The sequence below is a fragment of the Mus pahari genome, chromosome 1 (assembly GCF_900095145.1).
Source record: "Mus pahari chromosome 1, PAHARI_EIJ_v1.1, whole genome shotgun sequence".
NCBI lineage: Eukaryota > Metazoa > Chordata > Mammalia > Rodentia > Muridae > Mus > Mus pahari.
This window is the reverse complement of record NC_034590.1, coordinates 136,000,931-136,028,865: the sequence shown is the minus strand read 5'-3', so window position 1 is coordinate 136,028,865 and position 27,935 is coordinate 136,000,931. Positions and strand designations below refer to the sequence as shown.

At 44.6% G+C, this 27,935-nt stretch overlaps 1 protein-coding gene across 2 annotated transcripts in view; it reads left to right on the top strand.

Annotated features, from left to right (window-relative positions):
- Positions 1-26,163, top strand: part of Pip5k1b (phosphatidylinositol-4-phosphate 5-kinase type 1 beta) — a 256,230-nt gene extending 230,067 nt beyond the window's left edge. The window contains exons 14-15 of one of the 2 annotated variants that reach the window (XM_021190213.2): positions 16,977-17,091; positions 25,397-26,163. In XM_021190213.2, the coding sequence (XP_021045872.1) occupies positions 16,977-17,091; positions 25,397-25,399 (118 nt within the window). In that variant the 3' untranslated portion in view covers positions 25,400-26,163. The remainder of the gene's footprint in view (positions 1-16,976; positions 17,092-25,396) is intronic. The other variant, XM_029540159.1, reaches the window with a different exon arrangement.
- Positions 26,164-27,935: the final 1,772 nt, after the last annotated feature.

Sequence of the window (27,935 nt, the reverse complement as noted above, 5' to 3'; positions counted from 1 at the left end):
TATACCCAGGCTGCAGGCTATACTCAGCAGCGCCCTGCCAAGTAAGGCAGTGTAGGAAGAAGGAAGGGGACTTGATGGTCTTGGAGTGTCATATATACTGCCTTGGCTAAGCAGTCGACTATGACGTCATCAGTGAGCACAGATTGACCGGATGTGAGAAGGACAGAAGTTAGCCTTTGTAGTCTTCCCCTGGACAGCTCATAATTTCTACCTAGCCAAGAGGAAAACATCCACCTCACCCAAGCGAAGGACGTTCCACAAGATACCCTTTTAAAGTGTCATGGTCATTAAAAGAGGAGAAGCAGTTCTGACAAACATCACAGTCCACAGAGCCCAAAGAGAGATGCTGCCTTCTATCCTGAGTGGGACAGAAAGGGCGAATTAGGGAAGGCTGAATTTGTGTGGCATTTGTTTTCTAAAACAAGTTGACACCTCCTATGTCAAGTGGCATCATGAGACCCTCCGCTGGAAACACAGCCATGCTGTCCAGGAACATTATGCCATACTGTGAATATTAGGCAGTCATGCTTTAAAACAGTCTCCTGGGGGCCAACAAGATGGGTGGGTGGGTAAAGGCAGTTGTCACCAAGCCTGATGACCTGCCTTTAATCCTGGGGCCTACATAGTGGTGAGAGAAAACCAACTTGAGAAGGAATACCTGACTGCACACACACCGAGTAAGATTTTTTTATTGGATATTTTCTTTCTTTACATTTCAAATGTTGTCCCCTTTCCTGGTCTCTCCCCTCACCCCTGAAACCTCCTATCCCATCCCCCCTCCTCCTGCTTCTATGAGGGTGCTCCCCCACCCACTCCTGCCTCCCCACCCTCAAATTCCCCTAAACTGGTGTATTGAGCCTTCACAGGACCAAGGGCCTCTCCTCCCATTGATGCCCGACAAGGCCATCCTCTGCTACATATGTGGCTGAAGTCATGGGTCCCTCCATGTCCACACTTTAGTTGGTGGTTTAGTGCCTGGGAGCTCTGCAGGGTGTGGTTGGTTGATATTATTGTTCTTTCTATGGGGTTGTAAACCCCTTCAGCTCCTTCAGTCCTTTTTCTGACTCCTCCATTGGGGACTCCATGCTCAGTCCAATGGTTGGCTTTGAGCATCCGCCTCTATATTTGTCAGATTCTGGCAGAGCCTCTCAGGAGACAGCTATATCAGGCTCCTGTCAGCATGCACTTCTTGGCATCCACAATAGTGTCTGGATTTGGTGGCTGTACATGAAATGGATTCCCAGGTGAGGCAGTCTCTGGATGGCCTTTCCTTCAGTCTCTGCTTCACACTTTGTCTCTGTATTTGCTACCTTAAGTATTTTGTTACCCCTTCTAAGAAGGACCAAAGCACCCACACTTTGGTCTTCCTTCTTCTTGAGCCTCATGTGGTCTGTGAATTGTATCTTGGTATTCCAAGCTTCTGGGCTAATATCCACTTATCCGTGAATGCATACCATGTGAGTTCTTTTATGACTGGGTTACCTCACTCAGGATGATGTTTTCTAGTTCCATTTGCCTAAGAATTTCATGAAGTCATTGTTTTTAATTGCTGAGTAGTACTCCATTGTGNAAATGTACCACATTTTCTGAATCCATTCCTCTGTTGAAGGACATGTGGGTTCTTTCCAGCTTCTGGCTATTATAAATAAGGCTGCTATGAACATAGCGGAGCACGTGTCCTTGTTATATGTTGGAGCATCTTTGGATGACTAAGTTTTAAATAAGCTTTTTCAAATTGCCTCTTGACACTGTAGTTATACATGCCTTTAATCCCAGCACAGAGGCAGAGGCAAGCAGATCTCTGTGTTCAGGGTCAGTCTGGTCTACAAAGCAAGTAGTAATCAATAGTGAGACTCTAAAAAAATAAAGTAAAATAAAATAAAAAGCCAGGAATGGGTGGCACACGCTTTTAATCTCAGCACTCAGGAGGCAGAGGCAAGCAGATCTCTGAGTTCAAGGGCAACTTAGTCTGCAGAGTGAGTTCCAAAAGAGCTGGGGCTACACAGAGAAACCCTACCAATAAACAAACAAACAAACAAATAAATAAATAAATAAATAAATAAATAAATTCTTTAAACCTGCTACTTGGAACTTAAAATAATGGGAAATTGGGTAAACCAATGTTTACATAGGGGACAAAGAAGTCACCTGCTGAGTGCTGTGAGTCCTTTTGCAGATGGTTTAACTGTGGTTCAGAAGTGGCATGGACTGTATTTTAACCTGCTTTGGAATCCTGAACCCTATAACCTTAGCTAAGTCCAGCTTCATAACTCATAGCTCAAACTTCCTAGCTTCCAGAACTTGAAGTGAGATCAAAGAAAATTTTTTTGTATGTGTGTTGTGCCAGAAAACGTCCCTGCTCTCTGGAGCTGCCCATTCTGGGGTACACATCTGCTTTGGTTTCAGCAATAAAAGATGTATTCTCACACAGTTGTGACACATGCATAGTATCTCCTGATTCTTTTCCTTGCTTCTCTAACAAATGATATTTTAGTGTATTCTGTTACCCTTAGCATTAAAAAATACGTCCTGGGGTGGTCAGTATTAGGAGATCTAGGAGGGAGGTACCCTCCCCACCCCCACCTGCATCTCAGCTCTTACCTACACTCCATGAGATCTTAACAGAGATATCTGGGGGCTTCAATCTCAGTCTCCCTAGAATTCTTACCAATTCAAAACAGCAATAGGCAAGGTTCCATGACATTCCAAGGTTCCCCAGATATGCCGGCATTATAAAGTAAGCAATCAAGGCTGGACTTGAAGCCGGAGTCTTTGTGCACAGTTCTTTGTTGCTTCTTGTGTGAAAACGTTATGATAACACCTACCTTGACAGGTTGTTAAAACTGTAAATTCGATTTGATAGTGAATGTAAAGTGTCAGGCTTAGAAACTCCAGGACTGGGTGGGAGGTGGGGGGCTAGGGGGTGGGTTAGCGCTGGGGGGAGGGGAGTAATTATTGTTTTTTAGTCTTAGCTGCAGTATGCTTAGAACTGTAGGAATTTTTTTTTAATTAAACAATGCTAGAAAGAGGGAAATGTATGAGAGAGAGAGAGAGAGAGAGAGAGAGAGAGAGAGAGAGAGAGAGAGAGAGAGAGAGANAGAGAGAGAACACACATGGAACCAGAGTTTTAAAACAAGCCATGTGTAGGACATTGCTGGAATGCAGACCAGTGCTCAGCAGTGTTGCAGTGTTGGGGCCAGCACACCTGACTGCCTGGCAGGTCTCAGCTCTTTGCACCTGAGCACACCCGCGCTTTGCACCCCGTCCCTTCCAGGAATTGCTTTATGATCTGCAGGAAGAGGCAGCCTTGTTCTCGGAAGGAAACAAACTTCAATTGGAAGACAGGTGATAGGGTGTCCGAAGGAAGGTCAGACGCACACTTGCAAAGAAACAGAGCCAATGTTTGTTCAGAACAAGTGGGGATTTGCCATTGATAATCTGGGAGAGTGTCTCAGTGGATATTCAAGGAAATGGCAGGGAGAACACACTCATGGGACTCCTCACAGCTCATCGGACATAAAACTCGTCTTGTCTGGTCCTAGAGGTTGATTTTCTTGTTTTCAGGAAACAACAGCAGCTCTTTCACCCACTACGAAAATTAGGACACTTAGCTTCACGTGGTGGCACACACCTTTCATCCCAGCACATGGGAGGCAGTGGCGAGTGGATCTCTGTGAGTTCGAGGGCAGCCTAGTCTACATACTGAGTTCCCAGTCAGCCAAGGCAACACAGAGGAACCCTGTCAGGGGTGGGGAGGACTTTGATGAATGAAAGTGACATTACTTACTCCACACAATAGAGGTAGATAGAGGCAGGATCAACGTGGAGTTCAGAAAGGCTTCTGTCGGTCTGTTCCTGTGATGTCAGAAACGCTTCCAAACTCTGAGAAATCATTAGCCAGCCACCTAAGCCGCTTGAAGGAAGGAACATGTGTTTTCCCTGGAATTGTTGTTTTCCTCTGGATCCATGTCATGTAGAATTACAGCTAGGGTTAATTACAAGTTGTCAAGGCCAGGCCGTGTGCCAAGTCTTCTAAATGCGTATCCATTATGTGCTTGTATAGCAAGGCTGGTCTAAGCTCTCGTGATTACCAACGGGCGCTGGGTTGCTCTTGGCAATTGGTGGCGCATCCTAGACAGCAAGATTGCACCAAGGGGAGCTATTTGAGATCATCCTTCCCTCAACGGGAGGAAGTGTCTCAAAGACAAAGTAGGTCATTAACAGGAAGACAGATGAGTTCTTCTTCATCAAAATGCCACAGGGTTTACTTCCTCACATACGCTATGTTCTGTGTGTAAAGACAAATTTCTATAAACTTTGAGTTTTTAGAGCTGAAGGGGGAAAAAAATGAACTATGGCTTTTAAAAGATTGGAATGTTGTCAGTGAGTTTGGTTCACTGAGCCATATTCTTGGCACCTGTTAATAAACAAATCCCAAAGGAACCTATGGGTGTGGGTGTCCCTTGTCACTGTTCCTATCAGGATCTTCGGCTCCCTCTCCAGTATCCTCTGTCCCATCATTTTTCCAATAGCTGCAATTATTCCAATGGAAGAAGAGGCTTCTGTAAACATTAACGCCTGATATCTCCTTCTGCCTTTCCTGCCTGGTATGCTGACCCTTTCTTCTCCTGACTTAGCAGATTCAACTGTCATTTTGTTTCAGTGTGACATCTGTTAAGCTCTGCTGTTACTAATCCTTAAATGACATGAACTTTTATTGGATTAATTATTGTGTTCTTAGAAGGTATCCCTCAAAATTGATCTCCTTCTAAGTTTCTACTTTACTGTGGAGATGATGTGTCTGTGTCTATATAGTAGAAGTACAGCATCATTGTGGGCCACTCTGCAAGTCTTCCTAGCATTCGGTAGCATCACACTGAAAGATAAAATTTAAGATTCTGTGACAGTTGGTAAGCACTCTTAAGCCAGAGCTAGATTATTGTCTGGTTGATTGTCTGCAGTTTTGGCTTGGAAGTGCACTGTCGCTATGCCAGTCTCATTTCCAGTGCCACACACGAGTGGAGGAAATAATCGTCTGGTATTGGGAAAACATTCTCCCATGCATCCACAAAAGCACTCATATCATTGGCAAATGGGTAGAGTCCTCTAAACGTCATTTGTCTTACTTTCATCTTATTAATGTAAAGTAAAAGGCCAACAGAACTGTGCATTCATCAGTGGTGGGGGAAATGGGCTAGACACAAATACAAAAGTTCTACAAAGTATACACCACACTCTGACAGTTAAGTAGACCTTATAATGAAACCATTGTGAATATTTCTACTAATAATTTATATAATATATAATATATAATATATAATGGTACTATATAATTGTATATTCTGTAACATATAATATAAACATATCATTTCTTATTATAATATAAATGTATATCTTTACAATATAATATATAAATATATTATAAATATATGTCATATAATAGATAACATAATATGATATATACAAACATATGACCATAACCGTTATCTATTTTACTATTTATAATTCACTACATGATCCTTTTTAGCGATATCTCTACATAGTAATTTTTATGATAATGCTAACAATAGCTATTATGAATTGCTCACAAGTGGCAGATATTATAAGAGATAAATTCACAGTTCTTATATTGCTGAAGATAAGGAGGTGACTAGGATGCTAAACCCAGGGCCTTCTAGCATTAGGTGGAAAAGACGGCATTTGTTTACTAGATCTTGTTAGCAAGAGACATGGCAGATCCTTGGACTTACGTAATTCATATCAACCCTGTGCTAATAAAAAAGATGCCCTCGTCAGCTTTCCATTACTTCAACAAAATACCTTACAAGGGAAAAAGATGGGGCTGGAGAGATGATTCAGTAATTCAGAATTTCAGTTCATTTCCAAGAACCCATAATCCCCTGTAACTTTCACAGCAGGAAAGCCAATGTCTTGGTCCTCCGCAGCCCCCTGTACTCATGTGCACATACCTCCATTCAGATACAAACATCTACAGGTAATGAAAAACTATAATGATATTTTGTTGTTGTTGTTGTTGGTTTTATCAAGACAGGGTTTTTCTGTATAGCCCTGGCTGTCCTGGAGCTCACTTTGTAGATCAGGCTGGCCTCAAACTCAGAAATCTGCCTGCCTCTGCCTCCCAAGTGCTGGGATTAAAGGTGTGTGCCACCACGCCCAGCAATGATATTTTTTTTAAATAGAAAAGGTGGGGCTGGTGAGATGGCTCAGTGGGTAAGAGCACCCGACTGCTCTTCCGAAGGTCCAGAGTTCAAATCCCAGCAACCACATGGTGGTTCACAACCATCCGTAACAAGATCCGACTCCCTCTTCTGGAGTGTCTGAAGACAGCTATAGTGTACTTACATATAATAAATAAATAAATCTAAAAAAAAGAAAAAAGAAAGAAAAAAGAAAAGGTGCCTAAGATGCGTCAGTCCCATTGCTCTGGGCGGCATATGGCTAGAGTACATGCACCCAGTGGTGGAGTAATGGCCCATGTCTAGCTACATAGCTCCGTAGATGGGCACCCAGGAGGCAAGGGCCAAGGCTTCTGAGATAGTTCTAAATCAACTCATCTGCGATGAGACAGCCTCACTGAGGACATGCTATTCTGGAGCCTCCGTGTGGGTTATTTTTAGAGTATTTGGATTAATTGCCAGCAAGTTATTTCATGCAAATAGGACTTAAACACGTATGTGAATGATAGGCAGTTATTAAACAACTAGCGTTTAGATCCGACTCAGAAACAGATTCTCAAATGCTTCTCAGAGCAGATAGAAAACATGAGCTGAAGGGGTCATTCCAATGACAGGCTTTGACCTTAAAATATATACTTACAAAATGCCTCACTCATTGACATGAGCAGTGTTAAGTGATAGATGTGTAGCAAATACAGAAGAGGATGCTCACAGCCCTCCATTGGACAGAGCACAGGTTCCCCAATGAAAGAACTAGAGGAAGTACCCAAGGAGCTGAAGGGATTTGCAGCCTCATAGGAGGAACATCAATATGAACCAACCAGTATCCCCAGAGCTCCCTGGGACTAAACCACCAACCAAAGAAAACACATGGTGGGACTCATGTGTCTAGTTGCATATGTAGCAGAAGATGGCCTATTCGGTCATCAGTGGGAGGAGAGGCCCTTGGTCCTGTGAAGGTTATATACCCCAATATAGGGGAATGTCAGGGCCAGGAAGCAGGAGTGGGTGGGTTGGGGAGCAGGGGGAGGGGAGAGGGGATTGGGGATTTTCAGAGGGGAAATTAGGAAAGGGCATAACATTTGAAATGTAAAATAAAGAAAATATCTAATAAAAAAAGATAGGCATGCTGGGCGTGGTGGTGCACACCTTTAATCCCAGCACTCTGGAGGCAGAGGCAGGTGGATTTCTGAGTTCGAGGCCAGCCTGGTCTACAAAGTGAGTTCCAGGACAGCCAAGGCTATACAGAGAAACCCTGTCTCAAAAAACAAAAACAAACAAACAAACAAAAAAGGATAGGCGTGACAGTTTAATAAAGCATGGTACTGTTTATTTGCTTACATGGGGCACCCTCTGAAGGTAAAACTTGAGTGTGCCGTGCTAAGTGGCTACATGTCTGACGTCACCAACACCCATGCTATTCAAAGCTACACACACCAACCAGGCCCTAGCCTACCGACTACTGAGCACCCATTTCAGATCACGAGACACAAGAATCTCAAAGACAAAGGCAAGGCCTCCCTTCCACAGCGTCCCTAGAGCCCCATCTCCCTCCCCTTTCTTTGCCGTATTCCATAAGACGGCTCTTCCTGGTCCTGCATCATTCTCAAAGGTATGCCACAGCACATTGAGATGAGATGTCACTGCCTTTACCACGCCCCTCTCACTTAAAAGCAGAGGTTCTCAACCTTCCTAATGATGTGACCCTTTAACACAGTTCCTCTTGCTGTAGTGAAGGCAACCATAAGATTACTTTGTTGCTACATCATAACTGTGATTTTGCTACTGAATTGTAATGTAATTGTAATTTGTTTTCCGATGGTCTTAGGTGACCCCTGTGAAGGGTTCTTTGACAACCTCCCCGGCCCCCAAAGACTGAACATACCTGCTTCTGATCCGTAACTCACAGTTAACACTTTACTCTATAAAGAGTTACAATCAGAGATTATTAACGCTCAGCCATAATTCAGAAACCAGAATGAGTTCTCTGTTCTTCCCAGCACAATCCATAATGCCACACCATCTCTGCTGTGAGGGAACCAGGCAGGCGCCCCTCCCTTTGTGGTCACCAGGGCTCTGTTCAATTTATTTCCCCCTAAACTGTTTATGTCCCTAATGATTCAGGACACGGGTTTTGACATGCACCTCGGAGACTAGCAGTTACCATGATATTTTCCCATTATCCAGTTGCAAACCATAATTAGTGTGGTGTTGGCCAAGCCATGCATGAGAAACCCTCCTGTCATTTTGTGCCTCTTTGATGCTAACAGGCTCAGTAAAGCCCAGACCTGCATATGGTGTTCCAGTAGCGGTGAACCGTTATAATTGCAAACCACGTCTTTGAGAGCCACGCTGCCCTTCTAATCTGTTCTCGTGTTGTTGTTTTTTTTTCCAGCAGCTTTTGCAAGCTTAGTGTTGACTGAATAAGTGACGCCCCCTCTGTGTGAACCTCTCATCTTACAGTTAGAACCAGAGTGAAGTCTGAAGTCTAAGGCATAAACACACACACACAAAAAGTTTTTGTTAGGTTTTATTTACTGAGAAAAGCCTTATGTTTTTAAGGATAAAAAATATATAGTGTTAACAAGGGATAGGAGTTGTACTTAAATCTCTGTGAGTTCAAGTCCACCCCAGGCTACATAGTACATTCCAGGCCAGCCAAGGCTCCACAGTGAGGCCCTGTCTCAAAGGGAGGGGGAGGGGAATGGTCTTCCCTCCAAATGGTGCTATGAGTTTCTAGAATGGAGGGAGAGTTTGTGAATCTTTCCATTTGCTGAAGCCTGGCTTGATATGAACCATTTAACCCACTGTGACTTGCGTGTGAGGCTACCAGATAAAGTACCACCAACCCCATGGTGGTTACATGACAGAAATGTGTCATCTCTCAGTTCTTCGAACCAAAAGTCCCCAGTCGAGGTACCGGCAGGGTCTGTTGCTTCTGGAGACTGGGAAGAAACGTGTGCCCACTTTTGTCCCAGGTCTTTGTGTGGCTTCTGGTAGTGTACTGGCAAGCTTTGGCATTCCTGGTCTGTAGCTCTTTGCTTTTATCTCCATATGAAGTTTTCCTTGTATGTGTTACAGATTTCTCATTTGTATAATGGCACAGGTCATGTTGGAACAGGCTACCTCTATGACTTCATCTCAACAAATTATATCGGCAACAGTCCTGTGCCCATATAAGGTCACATTCTGAGCCACAGTGGGCTAAGACTGTTAACATACAAAGTTAAAGAGGTACATTGGCCTGTGACGTCACCTCAGAAGAAAGTGTGCACGTTCCAGGTTAGTGGAAGCATTAGAGAGATGACCGAGAAGCAAGCTGCAAAGTGCCACCCAGGAAAGTTGCACCACTGTGGCATAAACCAGAGAGGGGATGGTGCCTAGCTTGGGAGCCATGTCCTGCTCACCTGTCTTAAACTTGTATGGGTTTCTTCTTCAATTTGGCCAAGAAGAAGTGTTCTCAATTTAGCATGTTGTATTCCTGACAGGCCACTTTAATCTCACACTTTGTGAAGACAGAGCATCTAAGGCTAAGAATCAATGTTCTTGGGGAGACAAAAGTACCTCATTGCTGGGCAATGGTGGCACATGCCTTTAATCCCAGCACTTGGGAGGCAGGTGGATTTCTGAGTTTGAGGCCAGCCTGGTCTACAGAGTTCCAGAACAGCCAGGGCTACACAGAGAGACCCTGTCTCAAAAAAAAAAAAAAAAAAAGTACCTCATTAAATCCATACCCTGCTGCTTTTACAGAGGAGGAGAGCTGGGATTCAGGATGGTTCGGTATCTCAATTTGGCATACTCAGCCCCTCAGGGCACTCGGCCCCAGAACTCAGCTACCCAGACTCTCATTCTAGCTGCTTCTTCCATGTGACCTACTGCATTTAAAAGGTCTCTGACCTTTTCTGTTGCCTTTGCATCTTATTTCTAGCTAGGGAGGGCAATCATGTCTGGTTTTAGAGAATATCTCCCTTCTGGGGTATTTGGGGAAATGCCTGAGTATCCAGTTTATCAGGCACATCTAAGCCTCTCCTACGGGACCCACTCAAATAGATAGTCTCTCAGCACCACAGATATGAGCTCCAGCCAGGAGTCAAATCTGATCATTAGGAAGAACACACTTTCCTAGACAACGTAAGCCATCCACGGTGCTAAATGTGATAGAAATTAATTTAATAGCTGAGTATACATTTTGGTTTGTTGTTGTTATTCTTGGACTGGTTGGGGTTTGTAAGGATATTGTGTTTTATATGTTTTAATAAAAGATGTAGCTACTTGCTTTCGCTTATTAGACATTTCCCAAACTCTTTTGGTTTGGGTGTTTTGTTCCCCAGTTTTTTTTTTGTTTTTTTTTTTTTGTTTTTTTGTTTTTGTTTTTTTGTTTTTCGAGACAGGGTTTCTCTGTATAGCTCCTGGAACTCACTTGGTAGACCAGGCTAGCCTCGAACTCAGAAATCCGCCTGCCTCTGCCTCCCGAGTGCTGGGATTAAAGGCCTGCGCCACCAGGCCCAGCGTTCCCCAGTTTTAATGAGGTATTGTTGGCAAATAAAAATGATGTGTGCTTTAAATATGCACATCATAGTGTGATGTGTGTCTACATTGTGGAACGCTGCTGCAATGATCAAACTGGCTTACGTGCCCATGATATCACATGGTTAGATTTGGAGGTGGCGAAAAGATAGGTCAGTTCTCTTATCAAATCTTGTGTACAATTAAATATTAGTAACTTTGGATTCTATGCTGGGCACTGAGTCTCTAAAAATTGCTCATCTGGCCTAGCCAAACCTTGGTACCATTTAAGGAGCATCATTTCTCCATGTTTCCTTTTCCTCCTCCATCTAAAAACCATCATTCTAGTCTCTGGTTTTATGAGTTAGACATCTTAAAATTCTGCACCAAAGTGAACCCATTCTGTATTCATTCTTCTATGTCTGTCTTATTTCACTATGCATAACACCCAACAAGTCTATTTGTGTGATCATGAATGCCATGATTTGTTTCCTTTTCAAGGCTGTATAATATTCTGTAGTATGCCTATGTAGAGTTTGTGTCCGTTTGTGTGTGTGCCTTTGTGTGCACACACACACATGTATCCATCAACATTTAAAATGTTCTCCCATCTTACTTGAAAGTTTGTTCTGTTGAAGACGTAGCCATGTCTGAACTATTTGCCAACTTACCTTTTGCTTTTCATGTAGTACCTGGTGTGAAGTGGGCTATCAATATATATTTGAATGGTTTATGATTTTGTAAATCAAAAAGTAGAAACATTTTAATGTTGATAATTCATTGTTGAAATGTAATTTGGGGAGGGATTGAGTGTTTTGTTATTAAGAAAAGTCTCATTCCGTACCCAAGGCCAGCTCCAAATCCAGTATGCAATCAGGCTAGCCTTGAACTCATGCCTTGAGTTCATGAGTGCTAGAAGTGCAGGTGAGAGCCACCACACCTTGTGCTTGAAGTATATGTTGTAAAATGATGAGATCTTTAGCAAATCACTCAATGAGCTGTGACAAACTTGTTCACGTTCACTGGTAGCCATGAAAGGCCAAGGTGGGGCAGAAGTTCCCTTCCACCTCTCCCTCTTCCAGACTCCGGAGTCATAAAAATAACAGTGCAGTCTGTCTGTCTGTCTGCCTGTCTGCCTGTCTGTGCTCTTTCTGCTTCGAGGGAGCTTGGTCATTTCCACTTTTCTATGTCGTCTATGATCTATCTCAATTAATGTTTTTGTGTTATGGGAGATGAGGCTGGGGAAAGGGAGTGTCTTTGGGGTTTTGTTCTTGGAGGTTTTTTGTTTGTGCTTTTGGTTTGGTTTGGTTTGGTTTGGTTTGGTTTTGGTTTTTCAAGACAGGGTAGTCTTGGCTGTCCTGGAACTCACTTTGTAGACCAAGCTGGTCTCAAACTCAGAGATCTGTCCCTGTCTCCCACGTATGGGGATTAAAGGTGTGCAGCACCACTGCTGAGCAGTCACTTTTGGTTTTAGCATCTGTATACCCATATTGAGGTGGTACATAGTCCAATGGTACTTGCTTATGTCCCCTTCTTGAAATCCTGGACCCAATTCCTAATACTCTAAAAACTAAAAAGCATCATTTACTCCTGCTGCCTTTGACAAGACCCAAGAATAAAGCTGTCACTCAGAATGGTCTGTCACATCCCTGCTTTTCTCTTTCTCTTTCTTACTAGTGGTAGCATTGTTGCTGGGACTCCAAGTCTCTTAGAAACACGAGACGTGCTGATCCTCAGCAGCAAATGGACAGATTAAGACAGAATTTATTTATTGTTGCTCCAGAGTCTGTCCTGGGTTTAAATCCAGGTGACCTGTGTTTAAACAATGTATACTTAAGGCTGCAAGGTACAAAATATGGACCAAGTGGCTTGGCCTTAGCAGGGTCATCTTTACTGTGTATTACATGATGCATGTGTGCATGCTTGCATGTGTGTCTGTCCGTGCTGGGCTGGGCTGCGCTGGGCAGCTAGAAAGACAAATGTCTCCGAGATGGTGAAGTTCCCCAAGGGTCACCATCCACACTGTGCTGGCTCCTCTCAGAGGGAAGCAGCTAGCTTCTGAGGCCAGCTCTCTGAGCAGCAGGCACTTCCTGTTCCATTCTCTTTCTGTCTGTCAGTTCCGAGCTCCAGCTTTGTGCAGTCTCTGCAGCAGGCTTTATGCCCAGGACACAGGGAGGTTAAGCCATGCCCCGCAGTCACAGTCGCCGGCAGCCATCAATCAGTACTTGAGATTTGCCTGCTGCTCTGCACTCTGGCTAGAAACAGGCCTAAAAATAGCAGGAGTAGAGCTGAAGAACAACAGCAGCCTTGCTCCTGACTGCAGAGGGAGAGAGGCAGGCACTCTCTGAAAGGCCATGCTCCCAGAGGCAGAACTGATGAGGAGTGTGGACAGCAGGCAGCATTGGATGCTGCAGCCACTGTCAAAGCCTCCCAAGTTCCTGGGTCTTTTACGTAACCCTGTGGACGTTCCTCCTCACTCAGCTGAAAAGCTCCGCGTGTTGGGGTTCTGTCTTGGAGGGACATGAGCTGCTGCACAGTGACATCTCCCAGCATGTAATGGGAAGTCTGGTGCCAGTCCCTGAGAAAAGCATCAGCCTCTCCCCCTCCCCCATCAGAGTATGGCTCAGGGTGGCATTTTTGACTTTCCCTTCCCACCTGGGCATTACGGGAACAAAAGCAGCTGTGGCTCTAGGACTGAATGAGATTTGGCAGCCACCAAGTGAGTATCAGCTGTATTTGTGGTTTTCCCTGTAAGGAGAGCTCTCCACTCATGGTGTTATCGGTTAGTGTTCCAGTAGCAAAGCTTCGAATACCAAAACAGGAGTCCTTTCCAGGCACTTGTGATAAATCCATCCACGGCAGAGACCTCATCAAAGAACAAGGCGTGATTCCAGGGCTGGAGAGGGTGCAGCTCCCCGGTGTTGGTAATGAGAAGCCTTCCTTCCGGTTGACCTATCTTGGTCCCTTGAGTGATTTTGTGAGATGGGCTGGCAGGATCCCTCTAGAGATGAGGAGCAAGGCTTCTGTGCCCAGGTGATGACCTGCCCTGCATCCTATCGGGCCATCACAGAAGCATGGCCTGGGCTCAGCTTCTGCCCTTCCTCTAGAAACCCTTGGGGGTTCCCCCCTAGTGCAACCAGCTTTAAAAGACAAGAACTCTGTAACACGGGGCAGCCTGAAATGTGGCATGAATTTATTATGCAAAAGTGAAGAGGGAGCCAGAGTCTCCACAGAGCCTAGTAACCTTGACACTAACAACATTTTTCTTGGCATGGCCCAGCAATCATGACGCTGTGCCCAGAGACAAAAATACAATGCTAACTCGCCACTGGCCAGGCATTAGCCAGTATTTACTTAGTCTCAATATCATGAACTCTGCATAACTCTTTTCTAATTTTGGAGGCAACTCGTGGAGGAAACAAAAAAATTCTAGGTATCATTGATAGACTCTATCATTGATAGAATATAAGTATTAGCAGCCATTATGAAGTGGGTGCAAATTTATCTTTTATGTATCCAATACAAAGTGAGAGACAGAAGACAAAGGGAGAGAAGGTAAAGATGAGTGATATGGAAGGCTAATGGATATATGATGTGTGGGTGGTGGAATTAAAACACATAAACATAATTTGTAGTTATAGAATAGTATATACATACAATATATAACATAAGTTATATAGTCTAATATCATGTGTATGTATAATATATTATACATTATATAACTTGTATGTTATAATTATACATATATAATATGTATACATGTATTACGTATGTGTTATATATATAATATATAATATATGATATGTATATATAATGTTACATATTATATATGTTATATCGTGTGTGTGTGTGTATGTGTGTGTGTGTGTATTGTGTGTGTATATATGCCGGTGTTCACAGGAAACAGCTTGAGAGAAGGTACATGTCCTCCCTAGAGATCCTTTGGATGCCTCAGTTGAGTCTTTTATTCCAAGGTTCATGAAAAGATGCGAAGGGGACTGGAGGGTTGGGCAGGGGTTAAGAGCACTTGTTGCTCTTGCATATTCCCAGCACCCACTTGGCAGCTCACAATGTCTGGTCTGTAACTCCATTTCCTGTGACTCTGATGCCCTCTTCTGGCCTCCAAGGACACCAGGCATGGACATGTAAACAAAGCGCTCATTCACATAAAATAAAAATAAACCTAAAAAGAAACTTCACTTGAAAAACTAAAAAGAGGGATGTTGATGGGAACTTCCTGGCGAGGAGGGGTGCTGCAGCAGCTACAACGTCCTGCCCTAACTCACACATGCCCTGTGATGTGTGATTCTACTAAGGCAGTGAAAAGGTGGCTTTTAAAAGACAAACACTGTGGCTAGTTCCAACTGTTCCCTGAACAGATGTGCCCATGAGAATGCGCTGTAAGAACACTCAGTAGGTCAGCAGACAGAAAGCACTGTAAATGTCTGCTGCCAGAGGGACCACAAGGACAAGAGTCCCCCTGCATATGCTCATCTGTGAGAAGCTTGGGGATTATCCAGAAGAGAGTGGCAGGGGTTACCAGGACCTCCTAGGCTTCTATGAGACAAAAACAGAACCAAATGGATGCTGACCCCTGTGTGGACATTAGACGAGACGACTCGGACCTCAGAAGGTCTGGATGGACGGAAGAATGGCAGAACTCGATGATACAGAACCCAGGCCAGCTGCCAGGCTCCTAAACCAAGTCACATAGCATCTGTCTTAAAATGGATCTTCCCTCTGTTAGTCCAAGAAACAGTTGGGCACTCTGACCCTGCCACTAGATTCTGAGAGCCGTTCTCCCAAGAGAGATGCCCTCACTTACTTACAAGTAACTCCTAAAAACAGAACCTAGAAAATTCATAGGTTCAGAAAATATAAATTGATTACAAATAGATGGGTGCCTGGGAAATTAACAGTAGTGCAGAAAAAAAAAAAAAAAGACTGTTTCCCAGTGGGTATTCTATTAGCATTTGAGCTAAACCCTTTGGGAGACGTATCTTCTTTTTCTTCCGTGTGAAGGGAGCATCATTAAGGGATAAAACAATTCGCTGTAGGCTGTGGATACAGTGGCTAAAGTTGGGGCTTATTCTTGCATTATCTCTTTATGTTTCATAATTACATGTTTCGCATTTTATTATTTTAAGTGGCAGTGGACAAACACCTATTCATACCTGTTGCCCAGGAAGACCGTAGATGGAACTCCTTACACCTGTATGATGGCCAGAGATTTAACCACAGTCCCATCACCAGTATTGCCCTCTTGTATCTGGCATTCTGCCCTTGAAAACCATGGGAAACTTCGGCTGCTTAAAAACATTACTTTCATTTTGGATGTGGAGGGATAATTGCAATCATCATCCCTGGCTGATACCCAATTTAAATACTGTCAAATCAGACCAGCTCAACCTTTAGTCCCAGCACGGAGGAGGCAGGGGCAAATGGATCTCTGTGACTTCGATGCGAGTTACCTATGTTGTTCAGGCTTTTAGTGTTTCCCTAGGGAGTCCATACAGGCGATCCTCACAGAGCCCATGGGAGCAGCGCTCTGTGTTGTCACTCCAGGCGTGGTCCCTGGACCAGCTCAGCATGGGCATCACCTAGGGCTTAGTCGGAAATTCAACCCATGAACTCTTCCCCAGACCCCTTGCTTCATGAATCCCAATGGAGAAGTCCAAGAAGCATTGTGACCAGCCCTCCAGAGCCTCCGATGTACAGAGAAACCGAGAACCACAGAGGCCACTGAACTTTTCAGGCCCACAGCCAGGAAGGAAAGAAAGAGAAGGGAAAAAAAAAGAATGCAGGGAAGGAGGGAGGGAGAGGGAAGTGGAAGGTCTGCTCCCCCGTTCCACTTTGTAAACTATCAATGTAAGGATACCTGAGGGGGCAGATCAGCCAGAAGTGAGAACCAACCGCTCAAAATCAGAGCTAGCCGGAGGCTTCTAGATTCACAGGAGCCATGATTCACAGGACAGGGGACCCACAAATCACCTCATGCAAACACCATGAACTGTCACACATGTAAGGAGTTGGGGGGGGGCGGGAGTGATGTTATTAATAACACTTTCTTTAAAGTAACAAAAATACTTACTAATAAAAAAAATTTTTAAATGTAAACCTAAATGGCCACATTTTCAGGGTGACTCACAAAAATAAATAAATAAATAAATAAATAAATAAATAAATTTAAAATAGGCCAGAATCCACCACCACCTCCTGTCTTTGGCTCCATTCTGCAGGCCACAAACTGACTGTTCACCTCTGATTTTCCAGCAAAGGGTTACCTTCCAGTTCAACCTTCACCTTGGAAGAGGGGACCATCTACCTGACGGCTGAGCCAAACACCCTGGACCTGCAGGATGACGCCTCTGTGCTGGACGTCTACTTAGTGAGTGACTTTCTTCCACTCTTCTCAGCAGCCTGTCTGCGAATGGGTTGGGACCTTGACTTAACACAAGACTAAAGTCAGGCGTGCTTGGGGCTCTTAGAGACATGCTTGCCTCCTGTCCCTTCTACAGGACGCAAGTCTTCCCATGCCACGTCGCCCTCATAGTTTGTTCCAACGTTGGCAAGAATTGGTAGGTTAACACTAGCTCAGCAAATATAACCAGAGGACAAGTCCCCTGAGTGACCCTGGCGCAGCCACATGGCATCATTGGGGGTCTCTAATCATTACCTGCTTAAGCCTACAGTACGGGCTGCCCCAGGTGGGTGTTAATTGGTAACAGTGGCATACCCACTGCCTCTCTGGATAGAGCTGGATTCCCAGCAACCCAAGATACTGCTAGTGGTCCCTACAAGCTTATCTAGGCTTTGAAGATACCCTTGTCCCCTGCTGCAAAACCTGATGAGTTGTCAGTCAGAGGAGCGGGCTGGGCTCCTGGTGTCTCCTTGGGCTTCAGTTTTCTCATTAAATGGATTATTGAATGCTCTTTATGGCCCTGTGCAGCTCGAACAGACTCATTCATTCTGAATCACAGGGAGTCAGCCACACTTAGTTGGCTCTCCAAAGGGACAAATCATTCTCCAAACTCTGCGGTTTCAGTACCTCCCCTACCATTACGGTTCGCTTAAACTTTAAGGCAATACGTCTAGAACATTTTTGTGTGTGTGTGTGGTTTTTCGAGACAGGGTTTCTCTGTATAGCCCTGGCTGTCCTGGAACTCACTCTGTAGACCAGACTAGCCTCGAACTCAGAAATCCGCCTGCCTCTGCCTCCCAAGTGCTGGGATTAAAGGCGTGCACCACCATGTCCGGCTCACGTCTAGAACATTTGACACCATTAATTTGTAGTTCTGGGGCGTGTTTTCTTGCTGGAGATATTTTATTATGTTTTAATGTTGTCCTACAACTGGGAAGACTCAGCTTCTTGGCTACCCTTGAGTGACTTCATTTGCCTCTACATTATGGTAGAATGATAAAGAAAATCCAGTCTGGCCTGCACAACTTCTCTCTCCTTTCTTTTTGACCTAATTCAAAAGCTCTGGATCCCAGCCATCTTTATCCCAGCCATCTTTAATTGAATGGCCCTAGAGGCTTCTGGGATGACATTCTCTTTGGTGACATCGCCCAGTGTAGTGTGAGGTCTCTTGTGAGGTTTTTTTTTTCCCTTGAAGATTCGATGTTTCCTTCTTAGTAGTGATAATCCACTTTGTGGTCAACTGATCCAAACTAAGTATTTAATTTATATCCCTGTGAAATATGCAGACTTACACCACATTGATTTGTGTATATCGGGTAACCTGAGATTGCCTTTTAGGGATCCACCCAAACCCGTGCCTTTGGGCTTACGGAGGCCTTGTGACTTTTCTCTGTAACTTGAACTGGAATTTAAAAGGATGGTTGACCTCTGAAGAGAGCTAACAGTTTCATCATTCCATATTCAGGCATTTAATTCAGGTCCTGCCGATGTTTCCCCCCACACTGCTTTCCAGGGGCTCTTCACCTTCACACTGTACACCCCTCGGCTTCCTGGCTCATTTGCAAAGATTCAAATCGAAGGGAGATGGTTTTTTTTAAGATGGCTTTATCCAGTGACCAAAGATGTTTCCTGTTGAATGCTGAGCTGATGAGCCACAGATTGGGGTATTGAAAAGCAAACAACAGAACTGAGTGGGCTGCACTGATGGGAAATGGGAGCTTCTACTGTCCTTCTAGCAGGATAGTGGCAAATATCGTCAGCCACGGATGCTGCCTGTCACCCTGGGATCCTAAGGCAGCCCTCCCTGCCTGGGGAGAGGAACAAAAAGCCATTCCCACTGGGAAATGGAGTGGGAGAGAGTGTCCGTTTGGCTCCCAGGGAATGGGTTGTCAGTGAGAAGTGAAGGAATTGCATTTTTATTAACAGAGAAATCTAAAGGATGGCTGCCATCCAACATCCCCTTCTCTACTTCTGTTACCCCACTCCCATTGCCTTTACACTGGTCACATTAGCCTCCTCTCAATAACACGCCCTTTATCTGTAAAAGTGCTTCTGCAAAATGGCTGTTTGAAGTGCAAAAATAACTGTGTGTAAGGAAAAGAAACAGTTAAGCCGCCCCCCCCCTTCTGCCATACTAGTATTGGAGATCAATGTGCTGACCGGCATCCCTTGGATGGCTTGATTATTCAGTGTGTTTGGGGTGGTTAATGCTACCCTTTGATCATGGGAAGAAGGGTGGCAAAGAAGTGAGCGTGATTGAATAAGCAGCTGCCACACCATGATGTTGGAGGAAAGCCTGAGAAAATAACAAGACAAATGCTCAACAAAGTAGGTCACAGGGGTCTTAGAAAATTTGCAAGGGCTTTTGGCAAAAAGAAGCTGAGTTTCTGAACTTGAATCCTTAGGCTTGGAGGTGAATGACCCCTCCACGGCCACACTGCATCAGTAAGGATCTCTAATCTTTACCTGCTTTAAGCCAGTACAGGCTGCCCCAGAGGGTGTTGATTGGAAACAGTGGCATACCCACTGCCTCTCTGCATGGAGCTGGATTCCCAGCAACCCGAGGTTACTCCAGGTCTAGGGGATCTAGTGCCCTCTTCTGGCCTCTCCAGGCACCAAACATTCACAGATAACACATGCAGACAGATAAATATGCATATAAAATAATAAAATAAAATTTAAAAATATAAACAAAGCTGACCAAGTCTGACAGTACATGAGGAGGGGTCCAGAGAAGGAGCCTGAAGGCCTGGCTTTCCCTTATCAGCCCGTATTACTCTCCTGCTGTAAGAAATGATCACAAACTGTGTGTGTGGTTTAAGCAACAGAAATGTGTCACCTCCTAGAGGCCCTGGGTCTGAACACAACATACCCACAGTGCTTTGCTCCCAGAGCGGGTGTGAGGACAGATCCCTACCTGTGCTTGCAACCTCTCCGGGCTTCATATGTTTCCTGGTAGTCAGATGCACTTTTCCTCTGATTTGGAAAGCAAACCCCTATGATTGACAGCCACAAATTCACTGATCAGTGTCCCTCCTTTCCATCAACCCTCTGCTGCCACCTACTGGTGAAACGGTAGCTCTGCCCATGGGGCAGGGGGGAGTGACTGAAGGCTTTATTGAAACCTAATGAAGAGTGAGTATGGGGCTCAGTAACCTGTTTCCTCTCTGTGCACTTGACCATATTCTTCCAGCATAGTACATCTCAGCTCATCAGGTCTTTGGGCATCAAAGGCATCTCATACCACAGACTCATCTGCCGTCTCAGGTTGGCCTGGAGGCTGCAGTTAGAATCGTGCACAACAGAGAGGAGAGGCTCATCTCTCTTCAGATCCCAGCACGCACTTCTCATCCACTTGAGTCTCTCTGAAAGCCTCCTCTTGGCCTTTTAACCCAGCATAGAAAGTGAGGCTTCTGCAGTTCAGACAGCAAGTGTAACAAAGTGTCAACAAACACCCAGTGCTACAGGCCTCCTTTTTACTGTCTGTGACCTATCCTGTTTAGGGGAGTAGGATTAAATGTAATAAAATGAAAAATATGGATAATTTAAAGACAAGAGTACTCGTTAAATCCTTGGGGCTCCTGGCCACTGTTTGTGTTTGCTAGAGCTGTCACAGCCAAGCACCAGAATAAGGCACTTAAGAGTTTAGGAAGAAGCCGGGCGTGGTGGCACACGCCTTTGATTCCATCACTTGGGAGGCAGAGGTAGGTGGATTTCTGAGTTCGAGGCCAGCCTTGTCTACAAAGTGAGTTCCAGGACAGCCAGGGCTACACAGAGAAACCCTGTCTTGAAAAAAAGAGTGTAGGAAGGTCTTCTCTCATGTCTCTATAGACTGGGAGTTCACAGTCAGGTGTCAGTGGGGTCCCTAGCTCCATTGCCAGAGAATCTGTGTATGCCTCTCTACTTGGCTTATACATAGCTGTCTTCTCCCTGGGTCTGCACAATGTCCACTCTGTGTGTGTGTGTGTGTGTGTGTGTCTGTCTGTCTGTCTGTCTGTCTGTCTGTCTGTCTGTCTGTGGTCCAAACTTCCTGTGTCTAGAACAGTAGTTCTCAACCTTCCTAATACCATGACCCTTTATTCATATTGTGGTGATGTCCCAACAATAAAATTATTTTCATTGCTACTTCATAACTGTAATTTTGCTACTGTTATGAATTGTAATTTAAATATCTGTGTTTTCCAATGGTCTTAGGCAACACCTGTGAATGGGTCATTTGTTATCCACCCCCCAAAAAAGGGTCACGACCCACTGATTAAGAACCACTGCTCTAGTAGGACACTAGTCCTGATGAATTAGGACCTAATCTACCATCTCATTTAAACAGATCTCTATAAAGACCCTCTCTCCAGACAAGGCCATGCTCTGGGTGACTGACAGTTGGGAGCCTCCACCTTAGAGGGACACAGGTTAGCCCATGACAACCACCGTGCACTCCAGTAAAAAGCAGCACTACTTCTCCGTACTTCCACAGAAAGGGCCTTGTGAGCCTGCAGCTTCACAATTTCCTTAGCTCTAGTGTGGCTGCGGATATCCCTCCATGCTGATGACAAAGCAGCCAGGAACCAAAGCCTGGACTCCTTGTCAAATGATATCAGCACTGGATTCAGCTCCCCCCATCTCTCAAGTACACCAGAAGCTGGGGTCAAAAATAAATAAAAATAAAAAAAAAAAAAACAGACTCTTGGAGCTTCAGGTCAGTGTGCTCTGAGGTGCTCATGGAGCCACTGAGATTGGCAGCAGGCTCAGTTGAGTACCAGAAGTCCCATAGAATAATCAGGATGCATGAATCATTGATGTCCTCCATCACCTCCCCGCCCTTTGGAAAGAAATTAATGAAGCGGTGAATTGTGTTAAAATATTACTGCCGCACTAACAGTTTTGAAATGAAAAACCTTGATCTCAGTCTGTCTTCTAAGGTACGGGAGATGGTGGCAATCTCCCTGTCATCTACCTGCTGCAGGAACAGGGCTCTTTGATGGAGCATGGGAGATTGGCAAGAGACAGGATAAACCACAAGTTTTGACCAACATTCAAAAATCCAGTCAGTGACATTCCACCAGATTAGACCCAGGGGGATGTCTTCATCCAAAGTGTGCAAATCCTTCAAGAACAGCGACAGTCCCATCGTCTACAGCAAAGCTGCTCAGAGGAAGTCTGCAGCCCTGATCCTTGGGAAAGAACAACCGTACTTCTGACTAGGAGCCCTAACCGTTATTTAAGAGTCATGCTAGGGAATTTGGACTCAGACTCTTCTAAAGTTTTTCTATTGCTGTGACAAAATACTTGAGATAACCCATTTTAAAAAGAAGAAAGGTAGGGCCAGATGACTCAGTAGGTACAGGCACTTACTCCCGTACCTTATGACTTCTTTTCTACCCTCATCCCACATAGGGGAAGGAGAAAACCAATTCCCACAAGTGTCCTCTGACCTCCACATGTGTGCCAGGGTGTACATGCCTCTACACACACACACACACACACACACACACACATACACACACACACAAAGTATGTATTGTTTTTAAAGGAAGAGGGGTTAACTTGGGGAATTGTTCTCAACCCATAGTTGTTTGGCTCTGTTACATTGGCTACATGTGAGGCAAGACGTCGTGAGGGCACACATAGCAGAGGAGAACCACTCACCTCATGGCTCAAGCTCCAATATCCTCTTCAAGGGCATGTTCCCATGACTTTATCAACTCAGAAGCACAACTCTTACTTCATTGAGGATAGAAGTTTATTCTAAAGCCAAATGTTAGAGTCCAGGACCTAAGAAACCTTAAATTCCATGTTCCAACATTTAAGCAGTTTCCTGACGATTCTACTGTAACAGAAGGAAGACCATTATAAGTCAAGCCACTTTTAAAATACACTGGGGAGAACCTCAGACAGGTGGGTCACGCAAAGGAGAGAAATCTTTCATCTGCCTCTGACACTGCATGCTGAGATCCTTAGCTCTCGGGCTCTGTGGAGGCTAAGTTAATGCATCCCAACAGAATCCCAGCGGGTTCCTATCTGATCATCGCAGGATGTTGGTTTCCACACAGAGTCAGGTAACAAGGAATGGCTATCTAGGAGACTAACAATAGCCCAAGTTGTCTGTGGGCCTGTCCACACCTCTGCAGTTTCTAATCAGTCAGTCAGTCTTTGCAGGCTTGGCTTCTTTCCAGGAATTCTCATCCATTGCTTCCCCCTGCTAGACTCAAGGTTCACACTGCCACCCACCAAAACCTCTGGCCGGATCGTATAGGAGGCAGACACAGGCAGATCTCTGCGAGCTGGAGATTAGCTGTGAAGTTCTGCACACGTGAGATTCTGTTCCATTGTCCTGACTTGCCCTGATTTCTACAGCACTGATGTGTGTGTGTGTGTGTGTGTGTGTATATATTGTGGCTAGCAAAATGGTGAGCCAGCTGTATTTCATCACCAGGTGATCATGTCTCGTGAAATAGTAACCAAAGGAGGTATATGAGTATAATAAAATAAAATGTATCAAGTATAAAGTATTACTCTTAAAAAAAAAATATATCAGTAAGTCATAATTTCAAGGCTAGCCTGGGCTGTGTAGCCAAGATCTATCTCAAGAGCATTAAAAAGGAGGAGGGGGAGGAAGGAAGGAAGGAAGGAAGGAAGGAAGGAAGGAAGGAAGGAAGGAAGGAAGGAAGGAAGAAAAGAAGGAAGGACAGTCTTTGAACTTCATTGCCGAGGAATAGTGACTTTGACCTTGAAATTCTGGGATCTCTCAGAGAACGATCAAGTGAATCCAGACAGGGAAGACTCCTCGAAGCCCAGGAGACAATGTTGGAGCAAGGCACTATAATGGCTTGCTACAGATTTGTGGTTATGCTCTGAGTGACTGAAAGAAACAGGCAGAGCGACTCATGACGAGGTGATGTGCTGTCATTGGAAAGACACAGGAACAGCAGGAAATAGCAAAATACAGAGTGGGGCTTGGGGAAACAGAATTGAGGGATCGCTAAGAGACAGGGGGACTTGATATAATGAAGTCGGGGAGTCTGCCATATGATATTCCAACTATCATTTTGGCAAGTAACTTCAACTTGAAACCAAGTGAGAATACTCTGGATAGCAGAGGATGCCCCCTGGATAGCAGAGGATGCCCCATAGAGAACAGAGAGGTGCAGTACAACGTGCTGTTTTATCCAGGGGTGGCACACACAGTCCAGACGACTTGCCCGACTGAAGCAGGAGATCACTGAATTTCTGGATTAATCTGCTAGCATGACCAGCAAACCTCCCCCTAAAGAGGAAGGAAAGAAGAACAGGGTGCCCTTCACGACTGCTCTGTGAGAAGGGCGAGAAGAACGGGGTACCCTTCACGACTGCTCTGTGAGAAGGGCGAGAAGAACAGGGTGCCCTTCACGACTGCTCTGTGAGAAGTGTTTGTTGCTGTTCTTCTCCCGCCCCCGTACCAAGCAAGCAAGACTTCCGAAGTCAGGCAAAGTCTCAGGTGTATTCCGGGTGGTGTCACTCCTATTCTGTCGATGAAACAGGACTTAAATGCTGGGGAACAGACATAACATTATGCGGCTTAGAAAATTAGAAAATAAATTTGACCCGATATATATCTGTGCAGACCAAACTAACGTGCTTTTCCCACGTGAACCAGGATGCGGCTATCACAGACTAATGTGGCTGCCTCTGCTTTCTTTTATTTAGTTAATTTCTTTGTTTTGCTTTGCTTTGAGTTAGGGTTTTATGTAGCACAGGCTAGCCTCAAACCGAGGCTGAAAATGACCTTGAATTCCTGATTGTCATCCTCCCGTCTGCACCTTCCAAGTGCTGGGATCATAGGATGTACTATCATGCCGACCTTGCCTGGCTCTGCTTTTAGTTAGCATTTTTAGGTTAGATATCTGGTGGTTTTACTGCCAGCTACCAGCATACTGTTTGGAAATGAGCATAGCATTCACAAGTTCAGGACTATGGCCCGGTTGTTGTACTTTTTGCTTTTAATGCTCATATACCACCTGAGTTCTCATACACCCTCCCTGAGTCTTGTAAACTCCAAAGACAGAGTGCGTCTTAACATTGCTTCATCCTAAGTCATTGATATGATGTAGCTGGGGCTAGATCTCAATAAACAGGGAAATTAACACAGCACAGGCCCCAACCTTAATGCACGCTTCTTCAGATGCAAGTCACTGGGAGAAATAACAACCTAAGGTCCCACTCACAGGCAGGAGTTACAAAGCTAGTGCTAACGCTGAGCCTCACCTCTGTTTCTTCTTTCCTACTTTTCCTCCAGTAAGCGGAAGTGCAGCCACCTGAGCACGGCACGGGAGTGGGACCTGAACACAGCCACGGGAGGGAACTTCCCCCACTGCAGAATTCCTCAGAAGAACTGGGCTCAACCCCAGCACACACAGTAAGAATCAGCTGGACCTTGAAGCACGCGAGATGCCGGGGAGCCTTGGTCCGTGGCCGATCCGCAGATGGACGTGAAAAATCCCACACCGTTCTGTGGGTGCTGTTGCTTGCTGACTGTGAAGACCTGCATGAACTCTGTCTAGACCGCTTTTCTATACCATTGCCAATCACCCTTTTGGACTGGGAAGCGCCATTTTCCTATAGGCTCTCTCGGTGTCTCATTCTGCATGCATAGAGTGATTACAAATAAGCAACCTATGGAATCTGCTTCTATATTTTTAAAAGAAAAAAATCTATCCGTGCAAAATGACAAATAAGATCTAAATCCTCTCTCTTTGTTTCAAAGATTCTAATCATAGCCCATGTCATTGAGAGCTTCAATCTGTTTTCCTTTAAAGATCGGTATACTAGGTCTGCCTTTACTTTATAGAAAGCCAGCTTCTATAAAGATTTTTTTCACTGTTTACTAGTGAAATGAGAAAAAGCAAAGCTATTTATAAAAGGCCTTATGTCTTGTATATACATTGTCTTTGAAATATTTGTGATTTAGTTTATTGCTCGTAAAAGAGAAATTATATAATTTATTTAGTAAATACTACTGTAAACTATAGTTTTATTGAAAGAAATAAAATATTTTGTTCTCAATTCTGGTCATACATTGATTGGAATGACCTATAGTTGTGTGTGTGTGTGTGTGTGTGTGTGTGTGTGTGTGTGTGTGTGTGTGTGTTGGGAGTTTGGGGGATCAAATCTAGGGCTTTGTATATACTAGACAAGGGTTCTATCACTAAACTCAGTCCACATTTATTGATTGACCGATTAAAATAATAAGTAAATCTTTTTAATAGAAATAATCCCGGTGTGGTGGTTTGAATAAGAACGGCCCCCAATGGAACATATATTTAAATGCTTAAGGGGTGGTACTATTTGAAAGAATTGGAGGAATTGTGTCACTGGGGGAGGGTTTTGAGGTTTCAAAACCCAAAACCAGGTCCAACGTCTCTCTTTTTCTGCTGTCTGCAGATCTGGATGTAGAACTCTCAGCTCCTTCTCTAGCACCATGTCTGCCTGCGAGCTGCCATGTTGATAATAGACTAAACACCCTCCGAAACCGTTAGCCAGGCCCAGTTAAATGCTTTACTGTGTAAGAGTTGCCGTGGTCACGGTGTCCCTTCACAGCAAGAGAACACTAAGATAGCTTGCCTTAAACAGGTATAAATAGAATAATAAAATTCCTAGCTCTAAGAATATCTACCTAAGGGGCTGGTGAGATGGCTCAGCGGGTAAGAGCACCCGACTGCTCTTCCGAAGGTCCGGAGTTCAAATCCCAGCAACCACATTGGTAGCTCATAACCATCCGTAACAAGATCTGACGCCCTCTTCTGGAGTGTCTGAAGACAGCTACAGTGTACTTACATATAATAAATAAATAAATCTTTAAAAAAAAAAAAAAAAAAGAATATCTACCTAATAGTAGATTCTGTTCAGCTAATCCAATGAGCATCCCTAACTATGCTGCCATATTCATTACCATATTGTGCTGTGGTAACAAATGACCCCCAAATTGCAGTCGGACAGTTTTCTTTCCCTCTCATATATGTGGGCCAGATACAGCTCAGCTCCGAGGGCTGTCTTCATCTGGGGACCCAGAGCAGCCCGAGGCATGCCACTGTTGAGGCAATGGAAGTGAAGTGGGAGCTCACAGCATTTCTACTTGGATGAAGCACTTCTCCCATCACGTTCCTTTGGCCAAAGCAAGTGACAGTGATGTCTGTAACCAATGGGGTTGGAAGGGTGCAAAATATTTCCCACATGGAAATGAAGCCAGCAGAGGTGGCAGTGAATACTGTAAACAAGGAATTTACACCATCTGGTAACCAAGGCTATGGAAAGACATTCCTGATGAGATGCTCAAAATAAAGTACTTAATGTGAGAGCAGACTGATTCACGTAAGCAAACACGGTGTAAAATTTCACGAATTCGGGCTGGAGCCAGCTTATGCTTATTTATACACCCACACTCTCTCAGCATAGGTGGCAATTTTACCTGCAGAGTTGATGCTGGGAGCCCACCTTGGGTGGGGAGCAGTTCTAGGCTTGCAGACTTTGTGCTGCTGAGGCAGAACGACCAGGTCATTTATAAAGAGCAGAAAGCTGCCCTTGGTTCTAGAGCTTCGGTCGTCCGAGGCCAGACACCCATAAGACCCAGGACAAGGCAGAAGGACAAGAAGCCAGCCAAGCCATCCCCCCCAGGTGCTTCTCATACAAGCATTGATCCAAGCACGAGGACAAAGCCTTTTGTAATCTAAACATATTGAAAGGCTCCACTCCCAAAATGGTTACACGGGGCGTTGAGTTAGCTGTGTATACAGTCCTGTGTGGAAAATCAAACCATGGCCGATGCCAACAAAGAATCC